Raw genomic sequence first — 17,457 nt, forward strand, 5'->3', positions numbered from 1 at the left:
AGAAATTTAAAGTTTTTCAACTGAGAGCTGCATTTCCCATGCTTTACATTCTATGATTTGAGTATATTGAAAGTGGATTTTCTGGTGAAGAGCCCTGCCATTGTCTTTGCACCAGCTTTGGCCATATTTTAACCTGCCCAGCCATCGGATACCATTTCTAAGTCTAGGTAGACAAATATCTAAACTAATATTACTCATCTACCTTCTCAATATGGTCTGATTTATGCCATAAAGTATTCCTGCATCTAAACTTTGTCCTACATATGAAATACTCACTATTATCCTGCAACTTAGACCATTTGATTTAAAATGCATTTCTTCAGGGCTTTTAAATACTTTGCGATCTTTATCTTTCCACAATGTGGAAATCAGTTTCAGAACTAAACTGATCACAGTGATTGATGTTTTGATGCAACAGTTCCTTACATTTAAAATCAAGAACACAAAATCAAAATTTAACTAAAACGTATACTCTTAATAAGTTTAAATATTTGTACCTACCTTCTAGTGCATCTTTCATATCCTGAGCAAAAAGGGTCCACATAATTTCAGCACTTATTTTTCCCATGTTCAGTTCTTGAGGAAACCTAAGAGCAAACACATATATTAGTAGATCAAAAAGAAAAATGTGTCTGAAAAAAAACACTTCACATTACACAGACACCACGGTAATTATTACATAGTTTATAAATACTTTTACTTATGAGATTTCTCTTTATAAATTTTCAGGGGTAGGGAAAAAAAGCTGAACACCAGAGTGTGGCGATAAAGACAATTAGTGGGTGAAAGGAAAACAGACTTCATTACGTCAGTGCCACTGTAATGTTGCCCAGGGTTCCTGATGGATGTCTTATGCTGTGTGTCTGCTTGTGTCTAAAGAGTCCCTTTAGTTTTATCAAACACTTTGTCTTCGTATGTCTCAATTTGAGGATAGGCCAGATGAATCTGAGGAGCAGATACCATATAACAGCAAAAACCACAGCTCGCATTCATCTGTCAGCCATTTTTCTCGAAGCAAACTTGAGTGCTTCCATTCTCTATTTGCTTAAAGCAAATTATTTCAAGAAAGATTCCTCACTCCTCTGGTAAAATGGCCCATGGTGGACCCATTAATCAGGACTCCAGAACTATCAGGCAGGCTGTATATTTTAGATCAAACAAGCTTAAGCCAAAGACAAGATTCCTACTGCTGCTGAATATGTATTCTGTTTGTATGTGTTTTCAATCTCATGATAAGCCCAGCGAAAATAATTTCATTCATTTCATTTCATCGTAAACACTCAGCCCATGCCAAGATGCAAGACTGAAAGTATTTTCTGTTCTAACAAATATATATTACATATTTTATGCATTGAATATATTATTTATAAAGTGCATGTATATAAATGTTTACATACATATATACAAGCTAACATATTAAGGAAATATAGATATATACATATATACATATATATGTAAAGTAACAAGAATAACTCTCACATTCATTTATTTTTTATTTTTAAGATTTTTTTGATGTGGACCATTTATTTTTTTTTTAAAGTCTTTATTGAAAGTTAAGACTTTTCCTTCCTATGCAGGGGGTGCAGGTTCAATCCCTGGTCTGACAACTAAGATCCCACATACCTCACAGCCAAAAAACCAAAACATAAAACAGAAGCAATACTGTAACAAATTCAATAAGGACTTCATATTCATTTATATCTTTGAGTCCAAATCAAAAAAAGAGAAAAGAGCAATATAACCCTGAATGGGATACAAAGGGTTACTTAAGTAAATATGACCTCAGTATAACCTCAACAAAGAAAAGACCACATATCCTACATACTATTTCACCAAACCACAGCATGTTTCATCAAATATCCCTTACTAATTTCCATCTATCAATTTATCTAATAATGTCAACTGATACTTTAAAACTTAAATGTGGATGCATTATTAAGTATTAATACAGAACACTTCCTATGATCAAAAAATAAATATAACCTAGATATATACAAAATTAGTTTTCAACAATAAATTTTACCCCCTTTATATAAAAATAACCTTTGGCAAGTAATGTTTCATTTGTGGATAGCTAAGAATATCCCATATATGTAGTATATTAACTTTTATGTAATAGTTACACAACAACAAAATTGTAAGTGATATAATTACAGTGATTTAAGCTCGTAAAATGAGGAAATCTATTATTTTAATTTTTTGACTCCAGAATAAAGAATGTATTAATTCTGTTTATGGTGCCCTGATAAAAAAAACAAAGACATTGGGAGACCTTCAAGATGGCGGAAGAGTAAGATGTAGAGATCACCTTCCCCCCCAACAAATACATCAGAAATACATCTACATGTGGAACAGCTCCAATAGAACACCTACTCAATGCTGGCAGAAGACCTCAGACCTCCCAAAAGAAAAGAAACTCCCCATGTACCTGGGTAGGACAAAAGAAAAAAAGAAAAAACAGAGACAAAAGAATAGGGACAGGGCCTGCACCTCTGGGAGGGAGGTGTGAAGGAGGAGAAGTTTCCACACACTAGGAAGCCCCTTTGCTGGTGGAGACTGAGGGTGGCAGAGGGGGCAGCTTCAGAGCTTCGGAGCCACGGAGAGCGCAGCAACAGGGGTGTGGAGGGCAAAGTGGAGCAATCCCCACACAGAGGATCGGTGCCGCCCAGCACTCACCAGCCCTAGAGGCTTCTCTGCTCACCCTCCAGGGGCGGGTGGGGCAGGGAGCTGAGGCTCCGGGCTTCGAGGTCAAGGTCGGATCCCAGGGAGAGGACTGGGGTTGGCAGCATGAACACAGCCTGAAGGGGTTAGTGCACCACAGCTAGCCGAAGGGAGTTCAGGAAAAAGTCTGGAGTTTCCAAAGAGGCAAGAGACCATTGTTTCAGGGTGTGTAAGTAGAGGGGATTCAGAGCACCGCCTAAACGAGCTCCAGAGATGGGCGCGAGCCGCGGCTATCAGTGTGGACCCCAGAGATGGGCATGAGATGCTAACACTGCTGCTGCAGCCACCAAGAATCCTGTGTGCAAGCAAGGTCACTCTCCACACCTCCCCTCCTGGGAGCCTGTGCAGCCCACCACTGCCAGGGTCCCACGATCCAGGGACAACTTCCCCGGGAGAACACATGGTGCGCCTCAGGCTGGTGCAATGTCATGCTGGCGCAATGTCATGCTGGCCTCTGCCGCAGCAGGCTTGCCCCACATCCATACCCTCCCACGCCCCGGCATGAGTGAGCCAGAGACCCCGAATCAGCTACTCCTTTAACCTTGTCCTGTTTGAGTGAAGAACAGATGCCCTCAGGCTACCTATAGGCAGAGGCGGGGCCAATCCAAAGCTAAACCCTGGGAGCTGCAAGAACAAAGAAGAGAAAGGGAAATCTCTCCCAGCAGCCTCAGGAGCATGGGATTAAATCTCCACAGTCAACTTGATGTACCCTGTATCTGTGGAATACCTGAACAGATAACGAATCATCCCAAAATAGAAGTGGTAGAATTTGGGAGCAACGTTATATATATATTTTTCCTTTTTCTCTTAGTGAGTGTGTATGTGTATGATTCTTTGTGTGATTTTGTCTGCATAACTTTGTTTTTACCATTTGTCCTAGGGCTCAGTCTGTCATTTTTTTTAGTATAGTTTTTAGCACTTGTTATCATTGGTGGATTTGTTTTTTGGTCTGGTTGCTCACTTCTTTCTTTCATTCTTTATTTATTTTTTCTTTTTTTATTACTTTTGACTTTTTAAATTTTTAATAATTTTTTATATCAATAACATTATTTTATTACTTTTCCTTCTCTCTTTTTTTTTTTTTCTCCCTTTTCTTCTGAGCCGTGTGGCAGACACGGTCTTGGTGCTCTGGCCATGTGTCAGGCCTCTGCCTCTGAGGTGAGAGAGCCGAGTTCAGGACACTGGTCCATCAGAGACCTCCCGGCTCCACGTAATATCAAACGGCAAAAGCTCTCCCAGAGATCTCCATCACAACGTGAAGACACAGCTCCACTCAACAACCAGCAAGCTACAGTGCTGGACACCCTATGCCAAACAACTAACAGGACAGGAACACAACCCCACCCATTAGCAGAGAGGCTGCCTAAAATCATAATAAGGTTGCAGATGCCGCAAAAGACACCACTGGACATGGTCCTGCCCACCAAAAAGACAAGATCCAACCTCGTCCACCAGAACACAGGCACAACTCCCCTCCACCAGGAAGCCTACACAACCAACTGAACCAACCTTAGCCACTAGGGGCACAAACCAAAAACAACGGGAACTACGAACCTGCAGCCGGCAAAAAGGGGACCCCCAAAACAGTAAGTGAAGCAGAATGAGAAGACAGAGAAACACACAGAAGATGAAGGAGCAAGGTAACAACCCACCAGACCAAACAAATGAAGAGAAAATAGTCAGTCTACCTGAAAAAGAATTCAGAGTAATGATAGTAAACATGTTCCAAAATCTTGGAAGTACAATAGAGAAAATACAAGAAACATTTAACAAGGACCTAGAAGACCTAAAGATGAAACAAGCAACGATGAACAACACAATAAATGAAATTAAACATGCTCTAGAAGAGATCAATAGCAGAATAATTGAGGCAAAAGAACGGATAAGTGACCTGGAAGACAAAATAGTGGAAATAACTACTGCAGAGCAGAATAAAGAAAAAAGAATGAAAAGAATTGAGGACAGTCTCAGAGACCACGGGGACACATTAAACACACCAACATTCGAATTATAGGGGTCCCAGAAGAAGAAGAAAAAAAGAAAGGCACTGAGAAAATATTTGAAGTGATTATAGTTGAAAACTTCCCTAATATGGGAAAGGAAATAGTTAATCAAGTCCAAGAAGCACAGAGAGTCCCATACAGGATAAATCCAAGGAGAAACATGCCAAGACACATATTAATCAAACTATCAAAAATTAAATTCAAAGAAAAAATATTAAAAGCAGCAAGGGAAAAACAACAAATAACTACAAAGGAATCCCCATAAGGTTAACAGCTGACCTTTTAGCAGAAACTCTGCAAGCCAAAAGGGAATGGCAGGACATATTTAAAGTGATGAAAGGGAAAAACCTACAACCAAGATTACTCTATCCACCAGGATTTCATTCAGATTTGAAGGAGAAATTAAAACCTTTACAGACAAGCAAAAGCTAAGAGAATTCAGCACCACCAAACCAGCTTTACAACAAATGCTAAAGGAACTACTCTAGGCAGGAACCACAAGAGAAGAAAAAGACTTACAATAACAAAACCCAAACAACTAAGAAAATGGTAATAGTAACATATATATTGATAATTACCTTAAAGGTAAATGGATTAAATGCTCATACCAAAAGACATAGACTCACTGAATGGATACAAAAACAAGACCCGTATGTATACTGTCTACAAGAGATCCACTTCAGACCTAGGGACACATACAGACTGAAAGTGAGGGGATGGAAAAAGATATTCCATGCAAATGGAAATCAAAAGAAAGCTGGAGTAGCAATTCTGATATCGAAAAAATAGAATTTAAAATAAAGACTATTAAAAGAGACAAAGAAGGACACTACATGATGATCAAGGGATCAATCCAAGAAGATATAACAATTATAAATATTTATGCACCCAAAATAGGAGGACCTCAATACATAAGGCAAATGCTGACAGCCATAAGAGGGGAAATTGGCAGTAACAAAATCATAGTAGGGGACTTTAACACCCCACTTTCACCAATTGACAGATCATCCAAAATGAAAATGAAAAAGGAAACACAAACTTTAAATGATACAGTAATCAAGATGGACTTAATTGATATTTATAGGACATTCCATCCAAAACCAACAGAACACCTTTTCCTCTCAAGTGCTCATGGAACATTCTCCAGGACAGATCGTATCTTGGGTCACAAATCAAGTCTTGGTAAATTTAAGAAAAGTGAAATTCTATCATGTATCTTTTCCAACCACAATACTGTGAGACTAGATATCTATTGCAGGAAAAAATCTGTAAAATATACAAACACATGGAGGCTAAACAATACACTAATTAATAACCAAGAGATCACTGAAGAAATCAAAGAGGAAAAAAAAAAACCTAGACACAAATGAGTGAAAACACAATGACCCAAACTTACCGGGTGCAGCAAAAGCAGTTGTAAGAGGGAACTTTATAGCAATAGAATCCTACCTCAAGAAACAAGAAACATCTCAAATAAACAACCTTACTTTACACCTAAAGCGATTAGAGAAAGAAGAACAAAAAACCCCCAAAGTCAGCAGAAGGAAAGAAACCATAAAAATGAGATCAGAAATAAATGAAAAAGAAATGAAGGAAACAAGAGCAAATATCAAAAAAACTAAAAGCTGGTTCTTTGAGACGATAAACAAAATGGACAAACCATTAGCCACACTCATCAAGAAAAAAAGGGGAAAGACTCAAATCAATAGAATTAGAAATGAAAAAGAAGTAACAACTGACACTGCAAAAACACAAAAGATCATGAGAGATTACTACAAACAACAATATGCCAATAAAATGGACAACCTGGAAGAAAAGGACAAATTCTTAGAAAAGCACATCTTCTGAGACTGAATAAGGAAGAAATAGAAAATATGAACACACAAATCACAAGCACTGAAATTGAGACTGTGATTAAAAATCTTCCAACAAACAAAAGCCCAGGACCAGATGTCTTCTCAGGTGAATTCTATCATTTAGAGAAGAGCTAACACCTATCCTTCTCAAATTCTTCCAAAATATAGTAGAGGGAGGAACACTCTCAAACTCATTCTACAAGGCCACCATCACCCTGATAAGAAAACCACACAAACATGTCACAAAGAAAGAAAACTACAGGCCTATATCAGCGATGAACATAGATGCCAAAATCCTCAACAAAATATTAGCAAACAGAATCCAACAACACAATAAAACGATCATACATCATGATTAAGTGGGGTTTATCGCAGGATTGCAAGGATTCTTCAGTATACGCAAATCAATCAATGTGATACAGCATATTAACATACTGAAGGAGAAAAACCATATGATCATCTCAATAGATGCAGAAAAAGCTTTTGACAAAATTCAGCACCAATTTATGATAAAAACCCTGCAGAAAGTAGGCATAGAGGGAACGTCCCTCAACATAACGAAGGCCATTATGACAAACCCACAGCCAACAGCATTCTCAATGGTGAAAAACTGAAACCATTTCCACTAAGATCAGGAATAAGACGAGGTTGCCCACTCTCACCACTATTACTCAACATAGTTTTGGAAGCTTTAGCCACATTAATCAGAGAAGAAAAAGCAATACAAGGAATCCAAATCAGAAAAGAAGAAGTAAAGCTGTCTCTCTTTGCAGATGACATGATACTATACATAGAGAATCCTAAAGACGCTAAAAGAAAACTACTAGAGCTAATCAATGAATTTGGTAAGGTAGCAGGAGACAAATTAATGCACAGAAATCTCTTGCATTCCTATACACTAATGATGAAAAATCTGAAAGAGAAACTAAAGAAACACTCCCATTTGACACTGCAACAAAAAGAATAAGATACCTAAGAATAAACCTACCTAAAGAGACAAAAGATCTGTATGCAGAAAACTGTTAGACACTGATGAAAGAAATTAAAGATTATAAACATATGGAGAGATATAGCATGTTCTTGGATTGGAAAAATCAACATTGTGAAAATGACTCTACTACCCAAAGCAATCCACAGAGTCAATGCAATCCCTATCAAACTACCAATGGCATTTTTCACAGAACTAGAACAAAAAATTTCACAATTCACATGGAAACACAAAAGACGCCGAATAGTCTAAGCAATCTTGAGAAAGAAAAATGGAGCTGAAGGAATCAGGCTCCTGGACTTCAGACTATAGTACAAAGCTACAGTAATCAAGACAGTATGGTACTGGCACAAAAACAGAAATATAGGTCAGTGGATCAGGACAGAAAGCACAGAGATAAACCCACGCACATATGGTCACCTTATCCTTGATGAAGGAGGCAAGAATATATAAGGGAGAAAAGACAGCCTCTTCAATAAGTCATGGTGGGAAAACTGGACAGCTAAGTGTAAAAGAATGAAATTAGAACATTCCCTAACACCATACACAAAAATAAACTCAAAATGGATTAAAGACCTAAATGTAAGGCCAGACACTATAAAACTCTTAGAGGAAATCCTAGGCAGACACTCTATGACATAAATCACAGCAAGATTCGTTTTGACCTACCTCCTAGAGAAATGAAATAAAAACAGAAATAAACAAATGGGACCTAATGAAACTTAAAAGCTTTTGCACAGCAAAGGAAACCATAAACAAGATGAAAGACAACCCTCAGAATGGGAGAAAATATTTAAGAATAAAGCAACTGACAAAGGATTAATCTCTAAAATTTACAAGTAGCACATGTAGCTCAATATCAAAAAAACAAACAACCAAATGAAAAAAAGGGCAGAGGACCTAAGCAGATATTTCTCCAAAGACGATATACAGATTGTCAACAAACACATGAAAGGACGCTCAACATCACTAATCATTAGAGAAATGCAAATCAAAACTACAATGAGATATACCCTCACACCAGTCAGAATGGCCATCATCAAAAAATCTACAAACAATAAATGCTGAAGATGGTGTGGAGAAAAGGGTACGCTCTTGTAGTGTTGGTGGGAATGTAAATTGATACAGCCACTATGGAGAACAGTATGGAGGTTCCTTAAAAAACTAAAAATAGAACTACCATACAACCCAGCAATCACACTACTGGGCATATACCCTGAGAAAACCATAATTCAAAAAGAGTCATGTACCAAAATGTTCATTGCAGCTCTATTTACAATAGCCAGGAAATGAAGGCAACCTAAGTGTCCATCAACAGATGAATGGATAAAGAAGATGTGGCATATATGTATACAATGGAGTATTACTCCACCATAAAGTGAAATGAAATTGAGTTATTTGTAGTGAGGTGGATGGAACTAGTGTCTATCATACAGAGTGAAGTCAGTCAGAAAGAGAAAAACAAATATCGTATGCTAACACATATATATGGAATCTAAAAAAAAGAAAAAATGGTTCTGATGAACCTAGGGGCAGGACAGGAATAATGATGCAGATCTACTAGAGAATGGACTTGAGGATGGGGAGGGGGAAGGGTACTATGGGACGAAGTGAGAGAGTGGCATGGACATGTATACACTACCAAATGTAAAACAGATAGCTAGTGGGAAGCAGCTGCATAGCACAGGGAGATCAGCTTGATGCTTTGTGTCCACATATAGGGGTGGGAGAGAGATGCAAGAGGGAGGAGATATGGGGATATATGTATATGTATAGCTGATTCACTTTATTATAAAGGAGATACTAACACAGCATCATAAAGCAATTATACTCCAATAAAGGTGTTAAAAAATATATTATACAAAAAGTAAACTAAAGAGCATTATCTCTCATAAAATTGATGAAGTCCTCAATAAAAAATGAAAAATTCAATCCTTAAATATATTCAAAGGATAATAATATCATGAGCCACAGACTTATCCCAGAAATGCAGCATAGGTTCAACATTCAAAAATGAATCAATGTGATACACCATATTTACAGACTAAGGAGAAAAATTTTAGCATGTCAATAGATGCAGAGAATGTATCCGACGAACTTCAACATTTGTTCATGCTAAAAACAAAACAAATCAAAAACAAAAACAAATATCCTAAAACTAGGAAATTAAAGGGAACTTCCTTAACCTTATAAAGAGAATCTGCAAAAACCTACAGCTAATTCATACTAAGATAAGGATCAAGGTAATGGTATTTACTCTCACTATTCCTATTAAACACTGTACTGGAGGTCCTAAAGATTGTAAACAGGCAAGAAAAAGAAATAATGTCAGAGGCATATAGAAATAAAACTATTTGCAGACAACATGATCATCTACATAGAAAATCTCCAAAAAACTACAAAAAAGCTACTAAATAAGTTCAGCAAGGTCACAGAATATGAAGTCAAGACACACAATCATTGTATTTCTATATTCTAGCAATGAACCACTGGAAATTGATATTAAAACAGCAATATATTTACAACAGCAGCAAAAGATGAAATACTTAGGCATAAATCTAGAATATATGTACAAGATTTATATGAGGAAACCTGCAAAGTACTGAGGAAAAACATGAAGTAAAGCTTAAATAAATGGAGAAATATGTTGTATTCATGAATTGGTATATTTAATGTCATTCAAATGTTAATTTTTCCCAAGTTGATTTACAGATTCAACACAATCTCACCCAGAATTCCAGCAGAACTCTTTTTGTAGAAACTGACAAATTCATTCTAAAATTTACATGGTGAAGCAAAAGAACTAGAAGAGCAAAAATGGTATTTATTAAAATAGCTGAAGGATTTACAACACCTGTCTTCACAGCTTACTATGAAACTATAGTAATTAAACAGTGTATCTTCAAGGTAAATTAATTTTCAGTAAGATGTTACATTAATTCAATGGAGAAAAGATAGACTTTTCAATACGTCTGCTAGACTAGTTGGGTATCCATATGCAAAAATTAAAAAAAAATTGTAAACCTGGACCCAAACTTCACAACATATTTAAAAAAACTCAAAATGATCACAGACCTAAACACAAAACCTAAACTATAAATCTTCTAAAAGAAAACACAGAAAATCTTATGATCTTGCATCAGGCAGCAGTTGCTTAGATCTGTCACAAGTGCAAACCCATAAAATAAAATACTGATAAATTGGACTTCATGAAAATTAAAATCTGCTTTTAAAAAGAAACTGTTCAGAAAATGAAAAGAAGAGCAATTGACTAGGAGAAAACAATTTGAAGAATATCTGATAAAGGACTTATATCTGGAATATCCAAAGTACTCTCAAATCTCAATAATAAGAAAAAAATTGCCCAATAAAAAATGGACAATTGATCTAAATGACAATTTAGCAAAGAAAATAATTAGATAGAAAATAAGCATATGAAAATATGTATGGGTGGTGATGTGATGAATTGGGATAGACATATATACACTAATATGTATAAAATGGATAATAAGAACCTGCTGTATAAAAAAATAAATAAAATAAAATTCAAAAAAAGAAAATATGTCAACATCATTAGTCATTAGGTACTTTCAAATAAAAATTATTGATATAATGTGATACCACTACATATCTACTAAAATAGCTTCAAAACAAAACAAAACAAAACAAAACAAAATGACACCTGACAATACGAGGCTGGGAAACGTGTAAAGATACAAAGAAGTTGTATCTTTACAGCTTCTGTAAAGATACACTGGAATTCTGATACACTGCTGCCGAGAATGCAAAATATGACAGTCACTTTGGAAAGCAGTTTGGCAATCAAGTTAAATATATTTAACTTGATTTAAATATTTATCAGCAGTCCCACTCCAGGTATTTATCCAAGAGAAATGAACCTTATACTTATACAAAAACTATGTATGTTGCTTAATTTTCAATCACCAAAAACTGCAAATAGCCAATGTCTTTCAGCTGATGAATGGATAAATAAATTGAGATAGGTTCATAAAATACAATCTACTAAGTAATAAAAAGGAAAAAACAACTGATACATGTTAACAGTGTGGATGAGTATCAAATGAATTATGCTAAATGAAAGAAACTGGACTCAAAAAAACCTATATAACTGTATGATTCCATCTATAATATATTATTGAAAAGGCAAAAGTATAAGGACAGAAAACATATCAGTGGTTGCCAGGGGCCTGGGATAATATTTTTATCACCATTTTTTGGGTGATAAAAATATTCTGTATCTTGGTTTTGATAGTAGTTATATGACCATATGTTTGTTTTCTATTTCATCAATTTCTGCTCTTCATTATTTTTTACCTTTTACTTTTGGGGGGTTTAATATGTTGTTCATTTTCTATTAAGAAAGATACTTAGATAATTAATTTTGGGGCTTTGTTCCTTTCTAACAAGTGTATTTAAGGTATAAATTTCTTTTAGGAACTGCATTTAGCGGCATCCTAATATGCTGTATTTTCATAGTAATCCAATCAAAAGTTTTTACATTTTTAATCCTGATTTCTTAACTTCCAACTATTCGGGGATTTTCTAAGTATCTTTCAGTTGCTGTTTTCTACCTTAATTAAACTAAGGTTAAAGAACATATTCTGAATAATTTCAATATTTTGCAATTTGTTGAGACAATTTACATCCAGCATATAGTTAATTTTGATAAGTCTTTATTTTTCATCTACTGTCTACTTGAACTTCCTTCTGAATATTTTCTTCTGGACCATCTTCATATTTACTAATTCTCTCTTCAGCTGTGTCTAACAACTGGTAAATCCATATGTTCAGTTATTAATTTCATTTGTTGTAGATTTCAGTTCTAGAATTTCCATTTGATCCTTTCATTAGTTTTAAATTCACTGTTTCTCCATTTTCTTACTTAATTTCTTAAATATATTATAGTTATTATAACATCTGTATTTCTAGATTCTATTACATTAATCTCTTAAAATGCCTACTTTTTAAAATTTTTTTTTTTGGGGGGGGCTGCACCACATGGCATGCAGAATCTTAGTTCCCTGACCAGGAATGGAACCCATGCTCCCTGCAGTGGAAGCAGGGAGTCTTAACCACTGGAGCATCGGGGAAGTTCAATGCCTACTTATTTCTGATTGAAAGAAGTGTGTGTGTGTGTGTGTGTGTGTGTGTGTGTGTGTTGTGTGTGTGTGTGTGTAAATTTGAGTCTCTGGGTGATACTGGTATTCTTTCAGAAAGGATTTATTTTTCTTCTGGCAGTAGTGTTTTAAAGTTGGTAGAGATGACCTTAATCCAATTAGGGACTGGGCTTATTCAAAGCAGGTCAATATTTTATTCATACTGTCTCCTAGGACATATCCCTTCATACCCAAACTGTATGCTTGGGAGGTTTCACCAGGACCCACTACTCTATAGGGCCTTATTTCCTATTATTCTACTGATCCCATGTTCAGCTTTCTCAGTTTTTCAACTGGCACTTTCTCAGGCTCTCAGCCTCTGCCTCTAGGCAGATCAGTTGATGTCTCTAGGGGAGAGGGTTGGCATATACCTGACACACTTTTCTAGAAAATACATGCATATATCATAAAGATATAAAGAAATTCATGGGGGTAAAAAGATCAAACCTATTCTAATAGTTAGGTTTGGGCAAGTAGTAAAGGGAATTGAATTCAGGGAGGCATATATACACGTCTTCAATCCAATTTGCAATGTTTTGTTTATTTTAGAAAAAAACTAAAAAGTTTGTAATTTTACAAGCAGTAAAATAAGAGGTAATATAATACAAATGAGTGCTAACATATTTAGCATTTAAGAAGTAATATTTGTTAATAAGTTGCTATTAATTGAAGGCCTAGCATGTGCTATGCACAGCACTAAGGGCTAAATAAAATACACACGGTCCTTGCCCCTCAGAAGTTTACAACCTAGTAGAAATGACAGTAAAAAAAAAAATATATATATATATGTATAAAACATATCATATGATATATATTTGATAAGTCTCACAAAGAAAGCTAGAGGGTGAAACAATAGAGCTTGCTATGAAAACAGTGGTTTTAGAAAATCAAGGGTTTGGAGAAACAACTCCTCCTCTTTACTGGTTCTTAGGGGCTGTGACATCAGCTTATTTTCAATGGAGGGTCACTCCTGTAGCCTGTACAGAGATGCGAAGCAGCAGCATGAACAAGTTTGGCAAGAGAAGATTCAGAACTTCTGGTATCAAGGACCAACAGTGATAGGAACCTTGGTGTATGCTGTAAATGATAGTGACTGCCATGATATCAGAGGGGAACAGAAGAAGAGCAACATGGGGAATGGGAACATAGATAATAAATAGAAAAGGAGACTGCAGAACATCAGCTGTAGGTGAGAGAATACAGAGGAGCTATACCAAGGAGCAAGGGCAAAAAGAACCAAAGATATCCTGAGTGGCTGCTGTTTTTCTATTCTTGGGTCTACACTTGGGTGATGTGACTTAAAGAAACATGGGTCACTACTATATATAAAATAGATAAACAAGGACCTACTGTATAACACAGGGAACTATATTCAATATCTTGTAATAACCTATAATGGAAAAGAATCTGAAAAAGAATAGATAAATGTATGTATAACCAAATCACTTTTCTGTACACCAGAAACTAACACAATATTATAAATTAATTATATTTCAATTAAAAAAAAGAAACATGCGTCATAATGGAAAGGGACATTTTACTTAATTTGCACTAAGTACAAATTACTAAACACAATAAAGGTAAGAGTATATGATGCAGAAGTATATACCGGTGCAGTCATTCACAGAAGTTATTTGAAGAAAGTTAAGATTTGTATGTACTTTTCGAGGAGGATAAAGATTAACTGGTGGAAAGGATAAGCTATGCACCCCAGCTAATGGTTGTAATTACCATAAGAAAAGACTCTCAAAGTGACTTTTAAAATATTTTTCCTTTAATCTAGACTGTTCAATCAAATAACTTCAAAACAGGGAATCTAAAAATAAGCTATTAGTGTCGGGATTTTCTCAGTTGCATAAGCAATGTCAAGTTTGATTTTCATTCTTGAAAAACTGAGGTTTAAGGGTTCTCATTATTACTGTTGAGGATTTAACAAAAACTTAAACCAAAACCAAACTACCACTTAAAATAAAAACAACACACAAAAAAAATACACACTAGATATATAAAAGGCAAAGGGATAATAACTCTTAATACAAGAAGAATTGTTACAAATCTGAAGAAAAAGAGGGATATTAGAAAAAATGGCTGGGATGAATGGACAATCTAAAAATTAAACAACACAAAAACCTAGTAAATATAGAAAAAGCATGCTCACTTCTCTAATATTCAAAGAAATTTCAATTAAAATAATAGTAAAATTTTTTTACTAGGGACATTTCAGGCTAGAAAACAAGCAGAAAATATTAATGAAAATTCAGGACCTGTTTGAACCTGATTTACGAAAGCTATTTAATGACTCTCTACAGGCTTTCAGTTTTTATGTTATTCCGATACCTGCATTATTTCCACTCCCTTCTCTCCTGTGTCCCAGGAGTCCCCTCCATAGACTGCATCATCATGGTGTTATATGAAACTACAAAATAATATGCACCTATTAAAAAGAGCAAGAATAGGTCTGCCTATATTGACATGAAAAGATGTCTGTCAAGCTGTTTTAAGTGAACAAAGCAAATTACAGATTAGTGTACATATTATCCTATATTTTGTAAAAAAAAAAAAAAAAAGAGTAAAAATAAATATTATTAAATGAATTTCTATGCTTATACATGCACAAAATAGTAGTTGGAAAAAATACACCCAACTACTGAAAATTTGTAAGGAGTGGGTAAGGGAGTCTTATTTTTGGTTTTTATTTGTTTTCTTCATAAAAATGATACATAAACATTTAGAACTTTCACTTTCTACTTCGAATAGGCCTGTGAAGTTGAATATGATCATTTTAATAAACACAAAAATTTAAATAAATTCTGAAATAAACATCAAAGGGCATTTTACTAAATACTATAATTATTTTTATAAAGCTAAATAACATTCATTTATTTCTCACAAAATTCCTATTTGATTGTTGTCATTCTCATTTTTCAAATGAGGAACTGGTGGTTAGAATTAGAGCCTTGAGCTCTTTTCCCAAAGCTCATGATCTCTCCAATAAAGAAGCAGCAAATATTCAATTTTTTTTGATACTTAGAAGAGGCATAAAGATAACTTTGACTACACGCATTTTAGACTTAGGAACGTTAGAGATTAAGAAACATGTCCTAAAACAGGAAACACATCAATGACAGAATCAATAATAGAGCTTATGCTTCTTGACCATATTTCTTTTTCATTCTTTTTCTTATGACAATAACAGAAATTCCCAAGCATTGAAAATGTCTTCACAGCTAATTCTTTTGTTTTGTTTTGTTTAAGCCTATTGATTTTGCCTTAAAATATTCACAGTTCAAATCATTAGCTTCATATTTTATGTAATCGTCTATCTTTAAATTTAAATCTCAAGATTTACTTCTTGCCAAGCTCTGATTCCATACAGAAGATAATCTTTGGGGTCTGAGACATTACTCTGATATCTGTTTTACAAGTTTTGCTTATTGTGTATTATGACATGCTAGCTTCAAATTTGGTTTTCTTACTATTACCTATAGGAAATAATAGATATCCTTGTGCTAGAAAAAAATAACTCAAAGATCCTTTGTTTACCTAATCGTTACATAAGTTCTTCTGAAGTCTATATTTTTATTTTACTTTACTACCTCTCTATGGTATTTCTGGTGCATGTGGAAGTACTTCTCTGGCTCTGTCTTACATAAATCCTAGTTAAATAAAAAACCTCAGTAGTCAGCCCTGAATCCAGATAGCACACTTGGTCATTCACCTCTTCCGCAATCCACAGCATCTTCTCCTTTCTACTCTCCTGTGGATTCTTCCTTTGACATACCCTTAGAATTTGTCCCTGCCCTGCTCCTACCGTCACATCTCCAGTTCAAGTCTTTACCCTCCCTTGCCTCAAGAGCTGAACTAACGTGTTAGTTTATCTATCTGCTCCATTTCTTCCTCTTCAAATTCATCCTCTATACTACCACCTAATTTACCTTTTAAGAATATAGGCTGTAGTATTTCAAACCACTACTTTAAAACCATCAATTGTTTGTCACACATTCATTAGCATAGAGAAGTTTCAACTCATTAAGATGACTTGCCTGGCCAATGACAATCTGACCCCCACTTTAACTCTATCTCTACTCTCCAACACTTTCCATGCTCTAGCCACCCAGACTACTTATAATTTCTTAACATATCTGATGTCCCATGTCTTCTGATCACTTTCCCCTAACTGTTCTCTCTCTTCCTCAATTTCCATTTGATCATAAATACTTTGTTCCTTCAAAGCACAGCTCCTCCCGCTAAAGTCTTTTGTTGTAATGAACGCAGAATTAGCAGTGATTAATTAGCTGTGAGGGATAAGGGCAAAGGAAAGTTTACAGTGATTATAAACTGAATCATAGCACACTTAATACTAACAGTTAGTGATAGCATTGGTGCTTTGTACTGTGTAAATTCCATAATTTTACTGTTGCCACAAGATTTAACTTATCTAGTCTAATTTTATTGACATTTGCTTTATAGTTCAGAACTGATGAAGTAACATGAATTTTTTTTCTCTTTAAGCAGTTTTGGCTAGCATTAGAAAACAATTCTCCATCTAGCATCTCTTCACTAACAGATAATATTAATTGTGCTTAATCTTCTATATACATATTTTTATATTTGCATTTATTTATTTGTATATATGTATGTATGTATGTATGTATATTTCCTCTCCATGCAAATTAAACAGAAGCCAGGATATAACCTGGTGACAACATCTG

The 17,457-nt window shown here is 35.1% G+C and overlaps 1 protein-coding gene across 1 annotated transcript in view; it reads right to left on the reverse strand.

The window, feature by feature from the left end:
• Positions 1-17,457, reverse strand: part of UNC13C (unc-13 homolog C) — a 576,706-nt gene that overhangs the window by 181,156 nt on the left and 378,093 nt on the right. The window contains exon 18 of the mRNA XM_060294236.1: positions 502-587. Within this exon, the coding sequence (XP_060150219.1) occupies positions 502-587 (86 nt within the window). The remainder of the gene's footprint in view (positions 1-501; positions 588-17,457) is intronic.

The sequence above is a fragment of the Globicephala melas genome, chromosome 2, assembly GCF_963455315.2.
Source record: "Globicephala melas chromosome 2, mGloMel1.2, whole genome shotgun sequence".
NCBI lineage: Eukaryota > Metazoa > Chordata > Mammalia > Artiodactyla > Delphinidae > Globicephala > Globicephala melas.